This window comes from Enoplosus armatus, chromosome 5 (assembly GCF_043641665.1).
Source record: "Enoplosus armatus isolate fEnoArm2 chromosome 5, fEnoArm2.hap1, whole genome shotgun sequence".
Lineage (NCBI taxonomy): Eukaryota > Metazoa > Chordata > Actinopteri > Centrarchiformes > Enoplosidae > Enoplosus > Enoplosus armatus.
Genome location: NC_092184.1, coordinates 2,470,608 through 2,485,773, shown reverse-complemented (window position 1 = coordinate 2,485,773; position 15,166 = coordinate 2,470,608). Strand labels below are relative to the sequence as shown.

The window sequence follows — 15,166 nt, the reverse complement described above, 5'->3', positions numbered from 1 at the left end:
GACCACCACCACCACCACCACCATCATCGTCATCATCAAAACACCGAACGAGGGACTATCTTTCGGGAAGAATGAATGTTCTAGAGGCTCGTGGTGGACAACTTACCAAGACACTTTATGTTGGTTGTTCCTGTCATTTGTCAACCACCTGCACCACCTGAGCGAGGCTTCGGCCCTGACGGGTAACCTGGATCACCTTTGTCCCCTAACAACTGTGTTTACACGGGGGCACGCCCCGGTGGCTCACCTGGTGCAACGTGCACCATTAAGGCTGAGTCCTGACAGCGGTTCGATTTCCAGCTCGGGCCCGTTGAGGCAAAAACGTTTATATGACCAACTTGAAATTCAAGACTATCTGGTGACACATTATAGACAATTGAAGGGAAACTAAACTTCAACTTCAACAACAACAACAACAACAACAACAACAACAACAACAACAACAGGGTACCCAAGTCAAGTTTGACCAAACGTGCACTTCTCTGTCATCATGTCAACTGTCTGTGGTTTGCATGCTTACAGTATGTTATGAACTGCGGCAAGAGAGTCTGCTAGCCGGCCAACATGACACTGCGAGAACCCGCACGGGCTTAGAAGGCTTGCATGCATGCTGCTTTTGTTGATGTGTGTGTGTGTGTGATCTGTGTAGTTTTGTGTGCATGTGTAGAACTGAGGCCAGCAGATGTCTGCGCTGATTGATAGGAAAAGAGGGACCTCCAAGCCTGTTCACCACCCCCGCCCCTCCATCCATCCCTGTGTGTTGTTGCTCTTATGATGGGTATCAGCGTACTAAAACAAGGCCAAAACCAGTCAGTCGGCCGGATAATAGCGGGGCTTTGTGTGAATGGAGTACGCGGCCAATTCAAATACAGGATGTATTGTACAAGCATTAAATCACACAGCTGTCCTGAACAGGCGCGCAGTCTAGTTTCCATGTTTCCTTAATAGACCAATTAATGAGGTTTTCTATGGAGTGATTTATATAATCGCAAAACTTAAAGAGGCTATTCATTTTTATATAAGTGAAAATGTTTTGTTTATTCATGTGCAGCTTGTTTGCATGGCTTCGGGCTTCAAGCGAGCACGCAGACACAAATCAGCTCCTTTATGGTACAGTGACAAGGGAAGCCTATTGACACCATGTTCAAAGCACACTTGAAGCTATTGTAAGATTGTCCGAATTGTCATGTCGTCTGTGATCAGACGACTAGCTCGGATGAAAGGACATTCACAGGTTCAGTGTTAGCCGTCTTACTTACTTGAACAATGCGGCTGGTGGCTTTCCATCGCTCAGCATTGTGTATAACAAAATGGACTGATTTTGATCAACGGGACTACCTGTTAGTGACATACATACAGCACATTAGTGCAGAGGACTCCAGGCCGTGTAAAAAGACAAAATCCAGCTTGAGAAACCCTCGCGCTGTCATACGTCACCATCATGATGTGGTGTTCAGCGCATTCCGGGAATTATTTTGTGATGACGTGCTGCAATTTACCACCACAGTGTTCCTACTTTGCCTCGACCTGCCACCTCACCTTTTACTTCGGTCAGTGAAAATCCCAAGACGTCAATGTAAACGTGTTCCTTTTTGACTGTGACAAGAATACACAGTATATGCACTTGTACTATAGCCACAGAGAATACTCGGTTTTGATGCAGTGGTGCCAACACCGGTCTAAACTAATAGCCAAAGGTGGGATATTATTAGGCTATTTGGGTTTTCCTGCTTGTTAAAGAAGTAGACTGATATTAATTTCAATTAAAAGATTTTGCCAACAGAAAGTCTACATTTAAAAATGTGTATTCCCCCAAAATATAAATACAAAAGTAGCCACGGCATGACTGGTATACTTCAGTCTGTCCCGCGCAGTTGTCAAATATAATGCACGTTGCTTCGCATTGGGAGATGATTAGTCTGTGTCATGCATTTCTACTTGAATCTTAGTACAATGCACGTACATGGTTATTCTAGCAAGTGCAATTGTATGGCACAATGTCGTACAAATACAGTGAGACCTGCAGTAACATTGAAACAAAAAAGGTGCGTTACAAACACCTGACACCTAATGTAGAATGACAGGACTGTGAGACCCCTTGAGGTATGACGCACTCAGGGGGAGCAGTAGAATATTTTACTCAAGTAAAAGTACTGTTACTTTAAGACGTTTTACTCAAGAAAAACCATGTAGTGTAATATAGACTGTTTATATATATTATAATATATACTGTAAAAAAATGTAAAAGTAAAAAGTAGGTCTGCCAAAATGTATTCCGGGTAAAGATTTTACATTTACAAAGGGTGGATATGATGACGATAATGTTATATGACGAACACCTTTAGGCTACTGCATTAACGTGTCAATGTAAGCAGACAAGTGGAACAACGTCATGCCATCTCCGGGTGGGATCTGCACCACAGAGCCCTCACGTCCACACCAACACAAAATTCCCCTTTTAATATACGGACGTTTGCAGCTTAAGCATACGACTGACAATCAATTACAATTGAACTCAATCTCATTGCAGTCCTTCTAGAATGAACTAGAATGAATTAAAAAGGCGTGCAACATTAAGCTACATACAGTTTGTACGCACTGTGCATAGCGTGCGCGCACACAAGGCTACATTGCAAAGGGCAAGTGGTTGTTGAAGTTCTCATCTGGCGCGACAGCAACTGTTTTTGTACTCGTCTGAGGCAGCCTATAACCAGTCCACTCAGCCCGTCCCACTGCACTCCACCAGTTCAAAATGTTTTTGAGCTGAATGAGTCATCTCAGCGACAGAGCATGTTAGCATTTAGCGAGACCCAGCACGTGCCTGTTGGTCACACAACATCTGGGTGTGTTCGATTTGGGTCACTTAGCATGCTCGCCGGGTGGTGCACTAAATCAGCGATTAATTAAGGTACATGTGACATGTAACCTTTGCAGAGGTACAATCATGCTAATCTTTACCATTACCCATGATGATGTCATCCTTAATTTTAATTGCATTATTGTGCATTTATGTACTGATCATTAACTGCTAGTGACTACAAGTATGCGTGAAATTGTTGATATTTAAAATGACTCAAAAAAGTACTGTTGAACATTGCAAAAAAAAAAACCCAACAACTTTGTGACAGTAACGAGCGTAGACGAGAGTTTTTTCCCCCAATATCAGTGCAAGACAGTAACACCAGAAACAAGCCTTGGAAATCACCTCAGATTCAAAGTCTGTGCCACGTGCCAATAGGAAAATCCATTCCCATAAATGTCCAAAGCAGACTTTTTGTGGCCGAAGGTTCCCAGTGCCGCGAAGAACCGTAACAAAATGGTAGAATTAATACTTTCTCTAAACGGGGGCTATTCCTATCAAGTTCAAACGTCGACATTCCGGGGGTGGAAAAGCTCATCATTTTAAGTGAAACGATGGCAGCAGTAGTTTTCATATCGGTCACACAGACACAGGGTATATGGAGAAAAATTCTCCAGCTTATTTCGAAGACAAGCACCAAATCTGGACATTCAACAGAAAAAATAATGAGTCGATGAACCAATTACTGCCCACAGGGACTAATAACTAAAGCAATTATGGTGCTTTAGAAATGACTAACAGTAATGAGTAATGTATTGCATTTTTCCAGTCAGGAGCCCAACACCGGTTAGATGCATACGGTAGATTGCAGGCTCTCAGCAGTTGCCAGTGGCATTAAAACAATAAAGCATTATATCTGATAGGTTATGCTAATATACAGTGCACATTCATCAAATGGAAAAAGAACACTTGGTCCAAATGGAAAAATAGTCCTGCTATTAAAGCACAATGCTGCGTAGTGTAATATTGATTAGTAAATGGGGTGAGAGAGATAAGCAACATTGCGATGTCTCTTTAAGATAGTTTCACGCCAAGTGCTAAAACCGCCGCGCTCACGCGCGTGTTCACCCGTACGTCCGAATGTGTGCGCGCGCTTCTGCGTTAGAGAGGAAACCCTCAATCTAAACCATCTATATTATATTTCCTATTTCAAACTTTCTTCATCCTTCATACATTTTGCACACACACACACACACACACAGAGAGAGCAGCATATGGCCACAGAGCTAATGTTTTCTCAGAAGTGATAACATCAGAAGTGTACTGCAGCCCTCCCATAGCCTACATACAATATGTCACCAAGTCGAATGACCAATTATTAAGTCAGAGTGCCTGTTTGACCCACCGCCTGCTCGCTCAAAAATAATAACATTTTAAGAGGAAGTGCAGGCCGGTCGCATGGGTACAGCTGTTTGGGAAACACACACACACACACACACACACACACACACACGAGTATATATATTCGACCACATGTAGATATTGGGTAGTTGATAGAAACACATATCCATCCACACATGCGTACACATAAAACTCAAATAATTGCAAACACTTGTACATACACAGACACACAAGTATAGACCCTGCATGCAAATCCTGCTAACACATGTAATGTGACGGGTGTAGCTAATAAAATACAGGCCCACACGTACACTGACACACTGGCATATACATTGAGTGCATCCACACACACACACACACACACACACACGAGTGTACAGTGTGTGCACGTGTATATGCTTCAAACGCACAAGCATCCATATCCATCCACAGACACACATGCGAACACACGCATTCCGTACAAAAATATATAAGAAATTGCTGGAATTAATAAAACCAACACGTGCGCCCACACTCTTGTACACACACACACACACACACACAGAGGGAAATGCTCTCAACCTTTCGGCGCTGATAAGGCTCCACTAAATATTTGTCTTGAGTCAAGCGTTGACAGAGTTCTGTGCTGTTCAGACAGTCTTACGATTCATACTATTATCATTGTTATTATTATTATTATTATTATTACTCCCAGTTTCTTTGAGCTGGGATCCAACGAACAGAGCTGGTTATGACCCAGTGGGCGTGGGTGGTCCCCGGCACCCTTAACTCATCAATCAACCACACTAAACCCAACACACATGCGCCGCTCAGTATGGCAACATGAAAAACAAACGGAGCTCTGTCGGCACCATGAGCGCAGGACGTTTAGCCTCAACCACCATCCAGCTTCACTCTGCGAGTTGTGATGACACTGTGAGTCACGGATCGTTGGCTTAGACCCAATCTCGGGACGATCCTGGCCGAGCTCTCGGGCACGCAGGGATGGCTTTCTAAGGTGATATCAACATGCACAGGATAGGTACAGGTTTCACTGTACCGTTAAAGAACAACAGCAAATGAATGATGATTAAGTTCATGTTTAGTTGAAGTCGATCGGGGATGCACGTTGCACTTCTCACCCTGTTCTGGATCAACAGAGTTTAAAAGGCAACAAAAAAGAGACCCTCCAGAAACGGCACTTCTGGAATCAAAATTCAAAAAACCGGCAGCGGGTACATGAAGGATCTGTTAATGTCTATATCCTGTCCATCCACCCCGACCACAGAACACCGCATTTACATACGGCTTTTTATTTTTGCCAGACAAGTGCATCCGTAGCTCCGCGTTTTGAACCTAAACTGCACACTTTTGTAACTTTTGTGGTACGGAAAGGTGGAATGCCGGATTTAAATATTGGCTATATTGAACTGAGCTGCAGTTAATCAAAGCGAAAAGGCAGTGCAATCAGGAAGAGCAGCTTATGCTTTTTGTTCGGTACATCCGTTGAAACGTCTGGAACATGTCCAAAACAAAGCCTTCACTAATGAACTTGGTTGGTATAAAAAAAAACACATATTGATGAAATGCACGGCTTGGAGATATTGACAGCCCTGTAAGCCATAGGTACAAAGCGGAAATGCTAAGGACATAAATCAAGGCATATCTCATTTAGCTCTTCTCTCTGGCTGATTAATTCAGCGCGTAACGCAGTGACACCATGGCAGCAAGCACTTCAGCGCCAAAAGATGGAGGCAAAATAAAAACACCCCACCGCTTGTCTACAAATTGTATATTGTGGAGTGACATGATGCGAGTAAGCGGACGTAAAAAAAAAAAAAAAAAAAAAAGCGCCGTTGTTCCTCAGCCGGAGAAGCTCTCAGCTGAGATGCAACCGGGTCGTGTTGAGCAGGAGTCCACTCTCCATATGGCTTCAATGGAATTTATGTTGGGCAGGCACCAATAAGCCAAATCTAGTTAGCAACATTATATCATTGGAGCCAAATCTAATTTCAGCCCCAGTATGTTTTAGTCGTCAGTGACTCTCTCCCTCTCTCCCCTCCTCCTCTTCATCTTCTGCTCTCTCTCTCTCTCTCCCCCCCTCTGTCCATCCGTCCATCTCTCTATGCGAGTGTCACCTGCCCTCCGAGCTGGCGACGCTGGGTCTCGGCCTTAGCGTGAGAGCCCCATTACCCTGACTGGAGGCTTTGTTTTCCCTGTGAATCTGCGAGAGAGTGTCTGTGTGTGTGTGTGTGTGTGTGTGTGTGTGTGTGTGTGTGTGTGTGTGCTGGAGGAGAATGTCAGAGAGACGGTGATTTGTTACATCAGCGAGCATTCCAGCTCCGAGATCCTCTGAGTGTGTGAGTAGACACATAAAGAGGGAAGAAATGTCTTGTTTGTTGCTGCCTTTCCATCTAAATCTTTTTTTGTTTTTGTTTTGCAATTTTGTAATAATTATCATACAGCAAATTGATTTTGTAGATGACAAAAAAAACAAAAACTGTGATAACAGACATAAATAATGACATAGACTCAGTTGAAACGGATTGTGTGCAACATTTTGAGAAGTTTGCAGAGGATTCGCTCAACAGTTGGATGGAAACATATGGCAGAGAAGCAGATGAGGGAAATGTGTGTATAGGTGAGGTAAGAGTGTGTGTGTGTGTGTGTGTGTGTGTGTGTGCGTGCATGCAAGAGTGTGTTTGCAATCAAGTTCAAGGTCTACGTTAGCAGCTCCACTGTGCTGTGCGTGTCTAAGCGCTGAGGCCACAGCTCCCAGCAAATGAAGACACTGATCAAGATACCATCTGCCTCTGCCCATCTAAGTCTCACGCCAAGACACACACACACACACACACACACACACACACACACACACACACACACACACAGAGAGCCTTTAAACACACCATGTACAGCTCAGTTCACAATGGAAACACTTTAAGTGCACAAATGTCAACATGGAAATCCCAGCAACAGTAAATAATTCATTGAATGCCACAACTCTGGCACAAAAAAACAAAAACAAACTCTCTCACTTTCACCCGAGGAGGAGTGGATCATGTGTGGACGGGATGACATGTCCACTGTTGCCTTTTTTTTCCCCCCCAATAGAAAGCCGCAGGAAATCGGATCTTCGGAGTCAGGGCCAAGAAGACGTTTTTTAACATTTAACATTATTCGCGTGTCCTGCGCAGGAATACCACAGTGAATTAAAACATGAATGAAACGCCCGGTGCTCCACATCACTGTGGGCTTCATATAGCTCGAGCTCCGGGGCGCGAAGTGGGGTGGGGCTCTGTTTTAGAATATGAGATCTCGTGCTGACTGTGTTTTTATGTTTCTGTTGTTGTGTTCCCTGCCAAACGGTACATACGCCTGCTGTAAACGCACAGACTTCACGTCTGTGTGACTGAGTACGTCTCGGACTCTAAAGTCACATGATGGCCTTCCACCCCCCCACACCCACCCTCAGCCCTTTCCTTTCTGCTCCAGTCCGTTCATGAGGGGGGAGTCACACAACCCACAAACCTTTCACTCAAGTTGAAACATTTTCAGCTCAAACAGATGTGTCTGGGCGTCAATTCGCTCCCTCTGTGGCCTCAATTTGATGTTGACAGATGTTTTCAAAAATATTTTACATTTACTTGCACATTTCTGTCTTACTCAAGTCAAGTCACCACCCCTCACCCCTTTTTTATGGTTACTATTTATGTTGGTGTATATAGTATTTAATACCTTTTGTTTTTAAAAAAATATATATTTCCATATAATGTATTCTACTTTACTTATCTGTGCATTTTACTTTCACTACCATGACAATTCATTCAAATCCTGCGCGGCATCAACAAAGCTTATCTTGACTTTATCTTATGTAGTAATATTTCTTTTCTCTCTTGATAAGCAGCTTTCACATCAACAACTGTTTTGCATTCCTTCGATTTAAAGATTTTGGTTTACAATTCTGCTTTTTTTTTTTTTTAATGTCTAAGTATTAATGAAATATTATTTATAAATCATACTGCAACCAAAATGGAAAACACTGACCCAACTAGGTCCTTTTTTTTTTTTTTTTTTTTTTTTGCAAAAACCATCCGTGGCACTCTCCTCCTTACAGCAGACACAGGAACATTTCCTATATGTTACTGTGCAGAAGTGCTGCGCTATTAGATTAGCCTACAGAGACTGAAGCCTCTCTGTCTATATGAACGGATGGAGGAACCAACAAGTCCATCACATTCTCTGGGCATGATGTCTTCAGCACAGCTCAAGGCGCAGGAAACAGTGTGTGTGTGTGTGTGTGTGTGTGTGTGTGTGTGTGTGTGTGTATCACGGGTGTATTTTGATGTAATGTGATCAGTAATGAATTTTGTGTTGCATTAAAGGGGGGGGGGGGTGGGGTCAAGATGCGATGTGATGGGGCGGGGGGGGACAAGAACAAGAGGCGACTGACTACTAGTGTCCGGGAGTCTCCAACATCTAATCTAATGAAGAAACACACACAGGACGGGGGGTGGGGGGGGGGGGGGGGGTGGTAAAAAGGAGTAATGAGGAGAGAGAAAGAAAGAGAGCGAGAGAGAGAGAGAGAGAGAGAGAGAGAGAGAGAGAGAGGGGCTACAAATGAGGTTAAGTCCTAACAGAGAGAGAGGGGGACTGGACTGGATATGGCTGGGGATGGTTGGGGGGGTGATAGTCGATGCTAAATCCATTAGGGCCTTGTGACCCCCCACTCCCCTACCCCAACACCCAACCCACCACACCACACCCCTGTGGCTGCTTCTATGGAGCTACCCCCCCCCCCCCCCACCTCCACACACACACACACACACACACACATTGAAATCAAAGGAACTCTTGTTCACTTAAGGAGGGGGGGGGGGCAGAGAGCACTGCCGCTTCCTAAACGAGTTAACCATTTGGACTGTCAGGGCCAACGGCATGTCTGCTGCACACACACACACACACACACACACACACACACACACACACACAAGCAGGCAGGAAGCCTCAAAGTAAAGCAAGGCATGTGCAGATATGCCAAAACCTAGCACACACACACACACACACACACACACACAACCAGAACATCCTTCTAGTGGTGAGCTAATCCATCACTGGACCTGGACCTGGCAGCACTGTATGCTGGGTAATGCCACAGTGAGGAAGTCAGGCTACCTAACAAGACACTCAGCTGCACTGCACATCTGTAATGGGTTTTTATAATCAATTAGAACAAAACCCAGTGACCCACATCACCAATGACGTTTGTGTTGCGAAAGCATCAGGACACACACAATGCTGCAAGACCCGCCAGTATAACATGCGCCATCACCACGCTCAGGCGCATGGAGCATCTTAAGCCACGTCTTCAGGACATCTTCCCTAAACCTTCAAGGTTTTTAAAGCTCCGAGGAAATTCCTTCAAGTCTGACTTCTGTTGTTCCTAGCAACACAAAATACGGCAAAATAGTTGAGTGTGTTCTCAGCGGGGACTTGTCTCGACAAGAGATGCGAGTAGTTTTTTTTTTTTATGGATGTACAGACTGAAAATGTACCAAGCAAACCAAACGGAGTGTGAAGACAAAAACTCTTGTATGACTCTTTATCTTGTCTGATATCTTTTTGCTGCATTTGTCGCTTCAGACTTTTTTTTTTTTTGCAATTTAAGCTCCATTTCTCTGATTGTCATCCTTCGTTTTTCTTTTTTTTAATAACCACATTTTGGTCAAATCACCAACAACAAAATATAAAATATAGACGGAATAACCTGAGCAGGAACGAAGGCAACGTCTCCGTATTCCATCTGGATTGTGAGAAGCGTTTGTATGTGTGTGTGTGTTCATTTCCAATCTCTGCTCACCTGTAGCAGATCCCACTATATCCCTGGAGGGGGACTCCGACATGGCATCGGCCAGTCTCTCCCGGAGGCCTTCGTCGCTTGCGTCCGCCGAGCCAACGTTGTGCCGCGGCACGCTGAAGCTCTCCGGCCAGCTACCACATACTTCCAGCAGAGTCACGCCACGCCCGTCGAATGGACCTGCGCGCAGGAAAAACAAACGCAGGATTAACACTCTTTGCATGTTTGCAGTTCTACCGACAGGTTAAGCGCACACTGGAGATGTACTGTGGGGAGGCTGTCCAAATCCAGCTCAAAGCTCCCTACAGCAACAGTTCCACATGGATTGTCCTCTAAACATATATCACACAACACACTTTAGGACATCATACCAAATATTGTAGGAAACCGTCCAAGCAAAGCCGTGATGCAGGCTATATTGCTATTCAGCTGTCATTTCAATTGCTTTACCATTTATTTTTTGTACTTTTACTGTATGCTTACATTGTGCAGCTGTATTATGTAAAAAAAAAAAAAAAAAAAAAAATGAACTGAGTTGAATTGTTTGTTACCGTTTGCTCAGTATTTATGTTTAATGGAAAGCTTTTGAGTTCCAACACCACGCCCTGCTTTGTTTATTTTTGATGTTAATACATGTTATTGATGAAAACTCGGTTCTTTTCACGGGTAATTCTGAAGGTTTATGTGTTGCATGTGCACTCGATTATGACATACGTCCTTTGTTGGGGTGCCTTTTGTCAGGTTAACTCCTGACTGGCGCCCAAGAAAAAAAGAAAAAAGGAAAAGAAAAGGTACATTTTGTACAGTGTTGGCAGAAACGCATCTCAGTGACCGTGGACTCCGTTTGCTCTCTGAGTCAGCAGCAGCAGTGACGATGATGTGCCAGCGGTACGTCACTGATGAAGAGGTCAGCGGCTCGATGAGAGGAATCTTGAGCGATGTCAAGAGGGGAAATTGAGAAACCGCACGAGGAAAACGTAACGCGGCACACACCAGACCTCCGCACACACACACAAAAAAAAAAGTCGCTTGGAAAATATGTCCATATCAGAACGACTTAATCGTCGTAAGGATGCGTCAAATACAAACAGAGGAAAATACAGACAAATTGCGCGCCGTGAGTCAAGGATGACGTGCTCCAGATAGGGCGAGAAAAATGAAAAAAAAAACGAGCAGCAAGATGAGGTCAATTTAAAACCTTTAATCTTTTTTAGGTGAACTGTCATGCCTGGGGTAGTAACCGTCATACAGCAATATACTACCAACACAGTGTGGTCCACATTTTGCATCTTTTTTTTTTGTCTCAACAAGTGGACTTCACTGGCTGTCTTAACTGGCCTCGCTAAGAAGTGTGCATTACATCAGCCAAACATTTCTACCACCACAACGTACATTTATTTACTACACGCCAGTCCCACTGGAGTCCGGAAAAAAATCAGCTGCTTTAAAGTCCCAAACACGCACACACAAACACACACACACACACACACACATAACAACCAACGTGTAAGCACGACACAATCTTCATGCCTGTCAAACCAAATCCACACAGACCTACACTGCACCTTAATCTTTTCTCCTTTCTGTCTGCCGTAATTTCTGCAATCAGAGAGATCTTGCACTTTGGAGCCAGAGAGTCTGCAACCTGTTTCTCTGTGTGTGTGTGTGTGTGTGTGTGTGTGTGTGTGTGTGTGTTTGTGTGTGACAAGCCAGCCCCAGGAAGGCAAGCAGGCACGCAGACACTAAAACAACTGGTTTATTCTATTAGTGTGTTCATTTGACTTGGTCATTGTGCCTGCCAGCACCAAGGGGTGATAAAGGCTGACAGGGAGGATTTAGCCGTGATGCTGGCAAATTCTCCTGTGACTCAGCACGCTAAAAAAACAACAACAACAACAACAACAACAACAACAACAGTAAACAAACACATGACCTCAAGGCTTTAATTTCAGCATCTCTCTCCTTGTTAACACCCGGGAAACACATGACAGACAGCACAGTCTTCATGACCTGCACAAGGTTTATGAACCAAATCTTTGAGGAACACTCAAACATTCAAGGATGTATATATATATATATATATATATATATATATATATATATATATATATATATACAGTGGAACTGGGACATACTTCGCCTAGCTTAGCACAAAGACTAGAAACAGGGGGAAACTGCTGACGTAGCTCCCTGAGACGTGAAAGGCGTTCAAAGGAGCCACTGTGCTTTCAGCTTAAGCCCTCAAGCAATTTCTTGACTAACACCCTGTGAGCGCGTGCGGCATGTCGTACGTAGCTCACAACATCCGGCGGCCTCTTCCCCTCCCTCTCAAACTACAGCGGTTTCAGTTTGCCTGAACAGGCCGCAATATACTCAGACAATGAAAAGAATGCGTCCTGCAACTATCTCTGTAGAGGACATGCGGAGAAAATTGATATCGATATTCTTTGACAAACAAACAAGCGCATTTCTCAAAATGTATTGCATTAAAATGTAAAGGCATTTTCGTTGCTTGCAACTTCCAAGCACGTTGCACTTCTCGACCACACCCCAATAGCTTTTGTTAACCGCCAGGGTTTTTTTTTGCCTTTGACTGTTGATGTAAACACCTGTTGCGACATCACTGACTGGGATGCGGCCAGAAATGCGCCGTCGTTGTGTCGTTGAGCTGCACAAGGTGAGGGCCGCAGAGTTCGACCGATGACAGCATGATGCAGTGACTTAGAGGAAACCTGAAGGGTCTACCTGGAGTCATGAGGTGGAATCTGAATTCAAGCGCGTGGCCTTGCATCTTTGAATCGCTATACTTGTTCAACAAAACTTGAAAGGACACATGCTGTATTCCTGCTCCTCTGAGACACTTTTCTCTCCTTCTTTCCAACTCCCAGAAAAGTGGACACACACACACACACACACACACACACACACACAGGAATGTTTCTCTAGTGGTCTTGTGGGTATCAGCAAAACCCCAGTGAGAAGGCAGACAGGATGACATAAAAGGAAAATGTGAAGACAAGGACTGGAGAGATCCTCTTTTCCTGGAAAGACCAGCATCCATGTGCACAATCTGCATCTGTGTGTGTGTGTGTGTGTGTGTGTGTGTGTGTGTGTGTGTGTGTGCATGCGGAAAGTACAGAAAACACGGCTGAACATAGATTGAGGGTGACTGCTAAATATGAAGGTAGGGACAACTCGGCCGGGTGAAAATGCTGAAGCAGTCTAGTTTCTAGCTCGACTCAAACGTCAGAGATAAATGTAATAATTTATTTATTTGACAGTGTCGCAATTTGTTACAGAGCATTTGAGGTGCTGCAGCAAATGACTGAAAACCACATCATGTTATTGCGACGAACGCCCTACAAGACGACCCACGCGCTAAGACCTGTGTGGATAGCTTTGAAAAGGTTGATCTGATGAAATTTTATAATATGCAGACATGTAAAAGCTTAGCGGGTTGTACCTTTATAAGCAATGAGCCACATCTCACTCAGTAACACTAAGCCGTCTGGTCCAGATGGGCCTTTTACGGCTACAAAATTCAATTCAGCCTTTACGAAAGGCACACATAAACACAGACACACACACACACACACCCCGGTTATCCAGCATTAAATCAACCGCCGTGCAGGATATAATAACATCATATCACCTCTAAGGCAAAACACGAGGTTATTGTTTGATACACGTACACACACACACACACACACACACACACACACAGGCAGGCAGACACACATCTAACAGGCTCTCATGGCCGGCTTTGATGGAGGGCCTGCTGGCACTAAAGGGGAATCCTTTGAAAAATCAATCCAACACACACACACACACACACACACACACACACACACACACACACACACAGACACACACACAGGGTGCTTCTGAAGTGCAGCAAAGTTATCGAGAAGCTAAGCCACTGTGTGTGTGTGTGTGTGTGTGTGTGTGAGAGAGTGAGCGTGTATGTTTGCATGCTTTTGGAGGTCGGTCAGTGTTATCATAGTAGGGAGCATGGAGGCCCGTGCAGCCTCTCACCCCAGCATTAGCACCTGTCACTGGCCTGCAGCGGAGCTGAGATTGTCCAGGCCTCAAGGTATACACACACACACACACACACACACACACACACACACACACACACACAGAGTATTCTGCTGATAGCCAGTGAGCCAGGCAGAGCAAAGGTTTTGACAGTGGTGGCTTTTCTGGATGATAAGAGCTTGGCAGAAGGTTAGGAAGAGCTTTAAGTTTATCAGACCAGGCTTTGACCAATATGGGTATTTGGACGCCGATACTGATACTGCTTCAGACTGAAACTACCCACTGCTGAAAGTTGCTGCGGATGTTCATAAGTTTCAAAGCTGTTTGAATGTGGAAAAAGATCCCAATTTCTCTACCGGAGAAGGAAACTACATTGTGGTACAGAAATGTATGGAAAAGTTATGTTTTTAAAAGCTGTTTTTTGATTGGAGTTAAATGTATTAACGCTGGCAAAAAGCGCTCCTGTGCCGTACATCGTATAGACAGAGACAAACATTTCTGACAGGGGATTCTAAAGGAATGTTTTCTGTGCAGTCCATCTTACACACCCTTGTATGTATAGATTGAAAGAGTTATTGGCTATTACAATAACTTCTCCTGTTGGACGATGTGGTTCGGGGTGCCGTTGAACTGCATTGCATCCTGCCTCATGTTAGCCTAAGGTGAATGTAGTTCAGCGCAGAATGAGGACTGCGGATGTTCTCCTCCACCGCTTACACTGAAATCGCATTAGGAAGGAATCTCTTCACAGCTAGCAATGGAGAGGAGGAATGACCAACACGACCAGTAAGTCTTTCAATGTACCTATCTACAAGTATAAAAGATGTATAATAAATAATGTTACATAATACAGGTTTGGCCCTTCATCACTTAATGTTTGATACAGGTCAGTATACTTCATTATACTCTAGTTTTATAGGCTGCATTGTTATTTCTTCTGATAATTTGTGTCTATGCAGGAGTTGTTTTCGGTTGCGTATCTCAGTCACCTCACGTGCATCTGACCGCTTAGACGCGCTTCCATTTTAATCAATAAAGGTGTCGACACGGGGGCGGCGCAGCGGCTGGCGGTTTCACTCGCGGCATAT

The 15,166-nt window shown here is 44.3% G+C and overlaps 1 protein-coding gene across 4 annotated transcripts in view; it reads right to left on the bottom strand.

The window, feature by feature from the left end:
• The window catches only part of bcas3 (BCAS3 microtubule associated cell migration factor), a 303,021-nt gene that overhangs the window by 17,637 nt on the left and 270,218 nt on the right, over nucleotides 1–15,166 (bottom strand). For all 4 annotated transcript variants that reach the window (XM_070905817.1, XM_070905815.1, XM_070905818.1 and 1 more), the window contains one exon: nucleotides 10,041–10,217. In XM_070905817.1, the coding sequence (XP_070761918.1) occupies nucleotides 10,041–10,217 (177 nt within the window). The remainder of the gene's footprint in view (nucleotides 1–10,040; nucleotides 10,218–15,166) is intronic.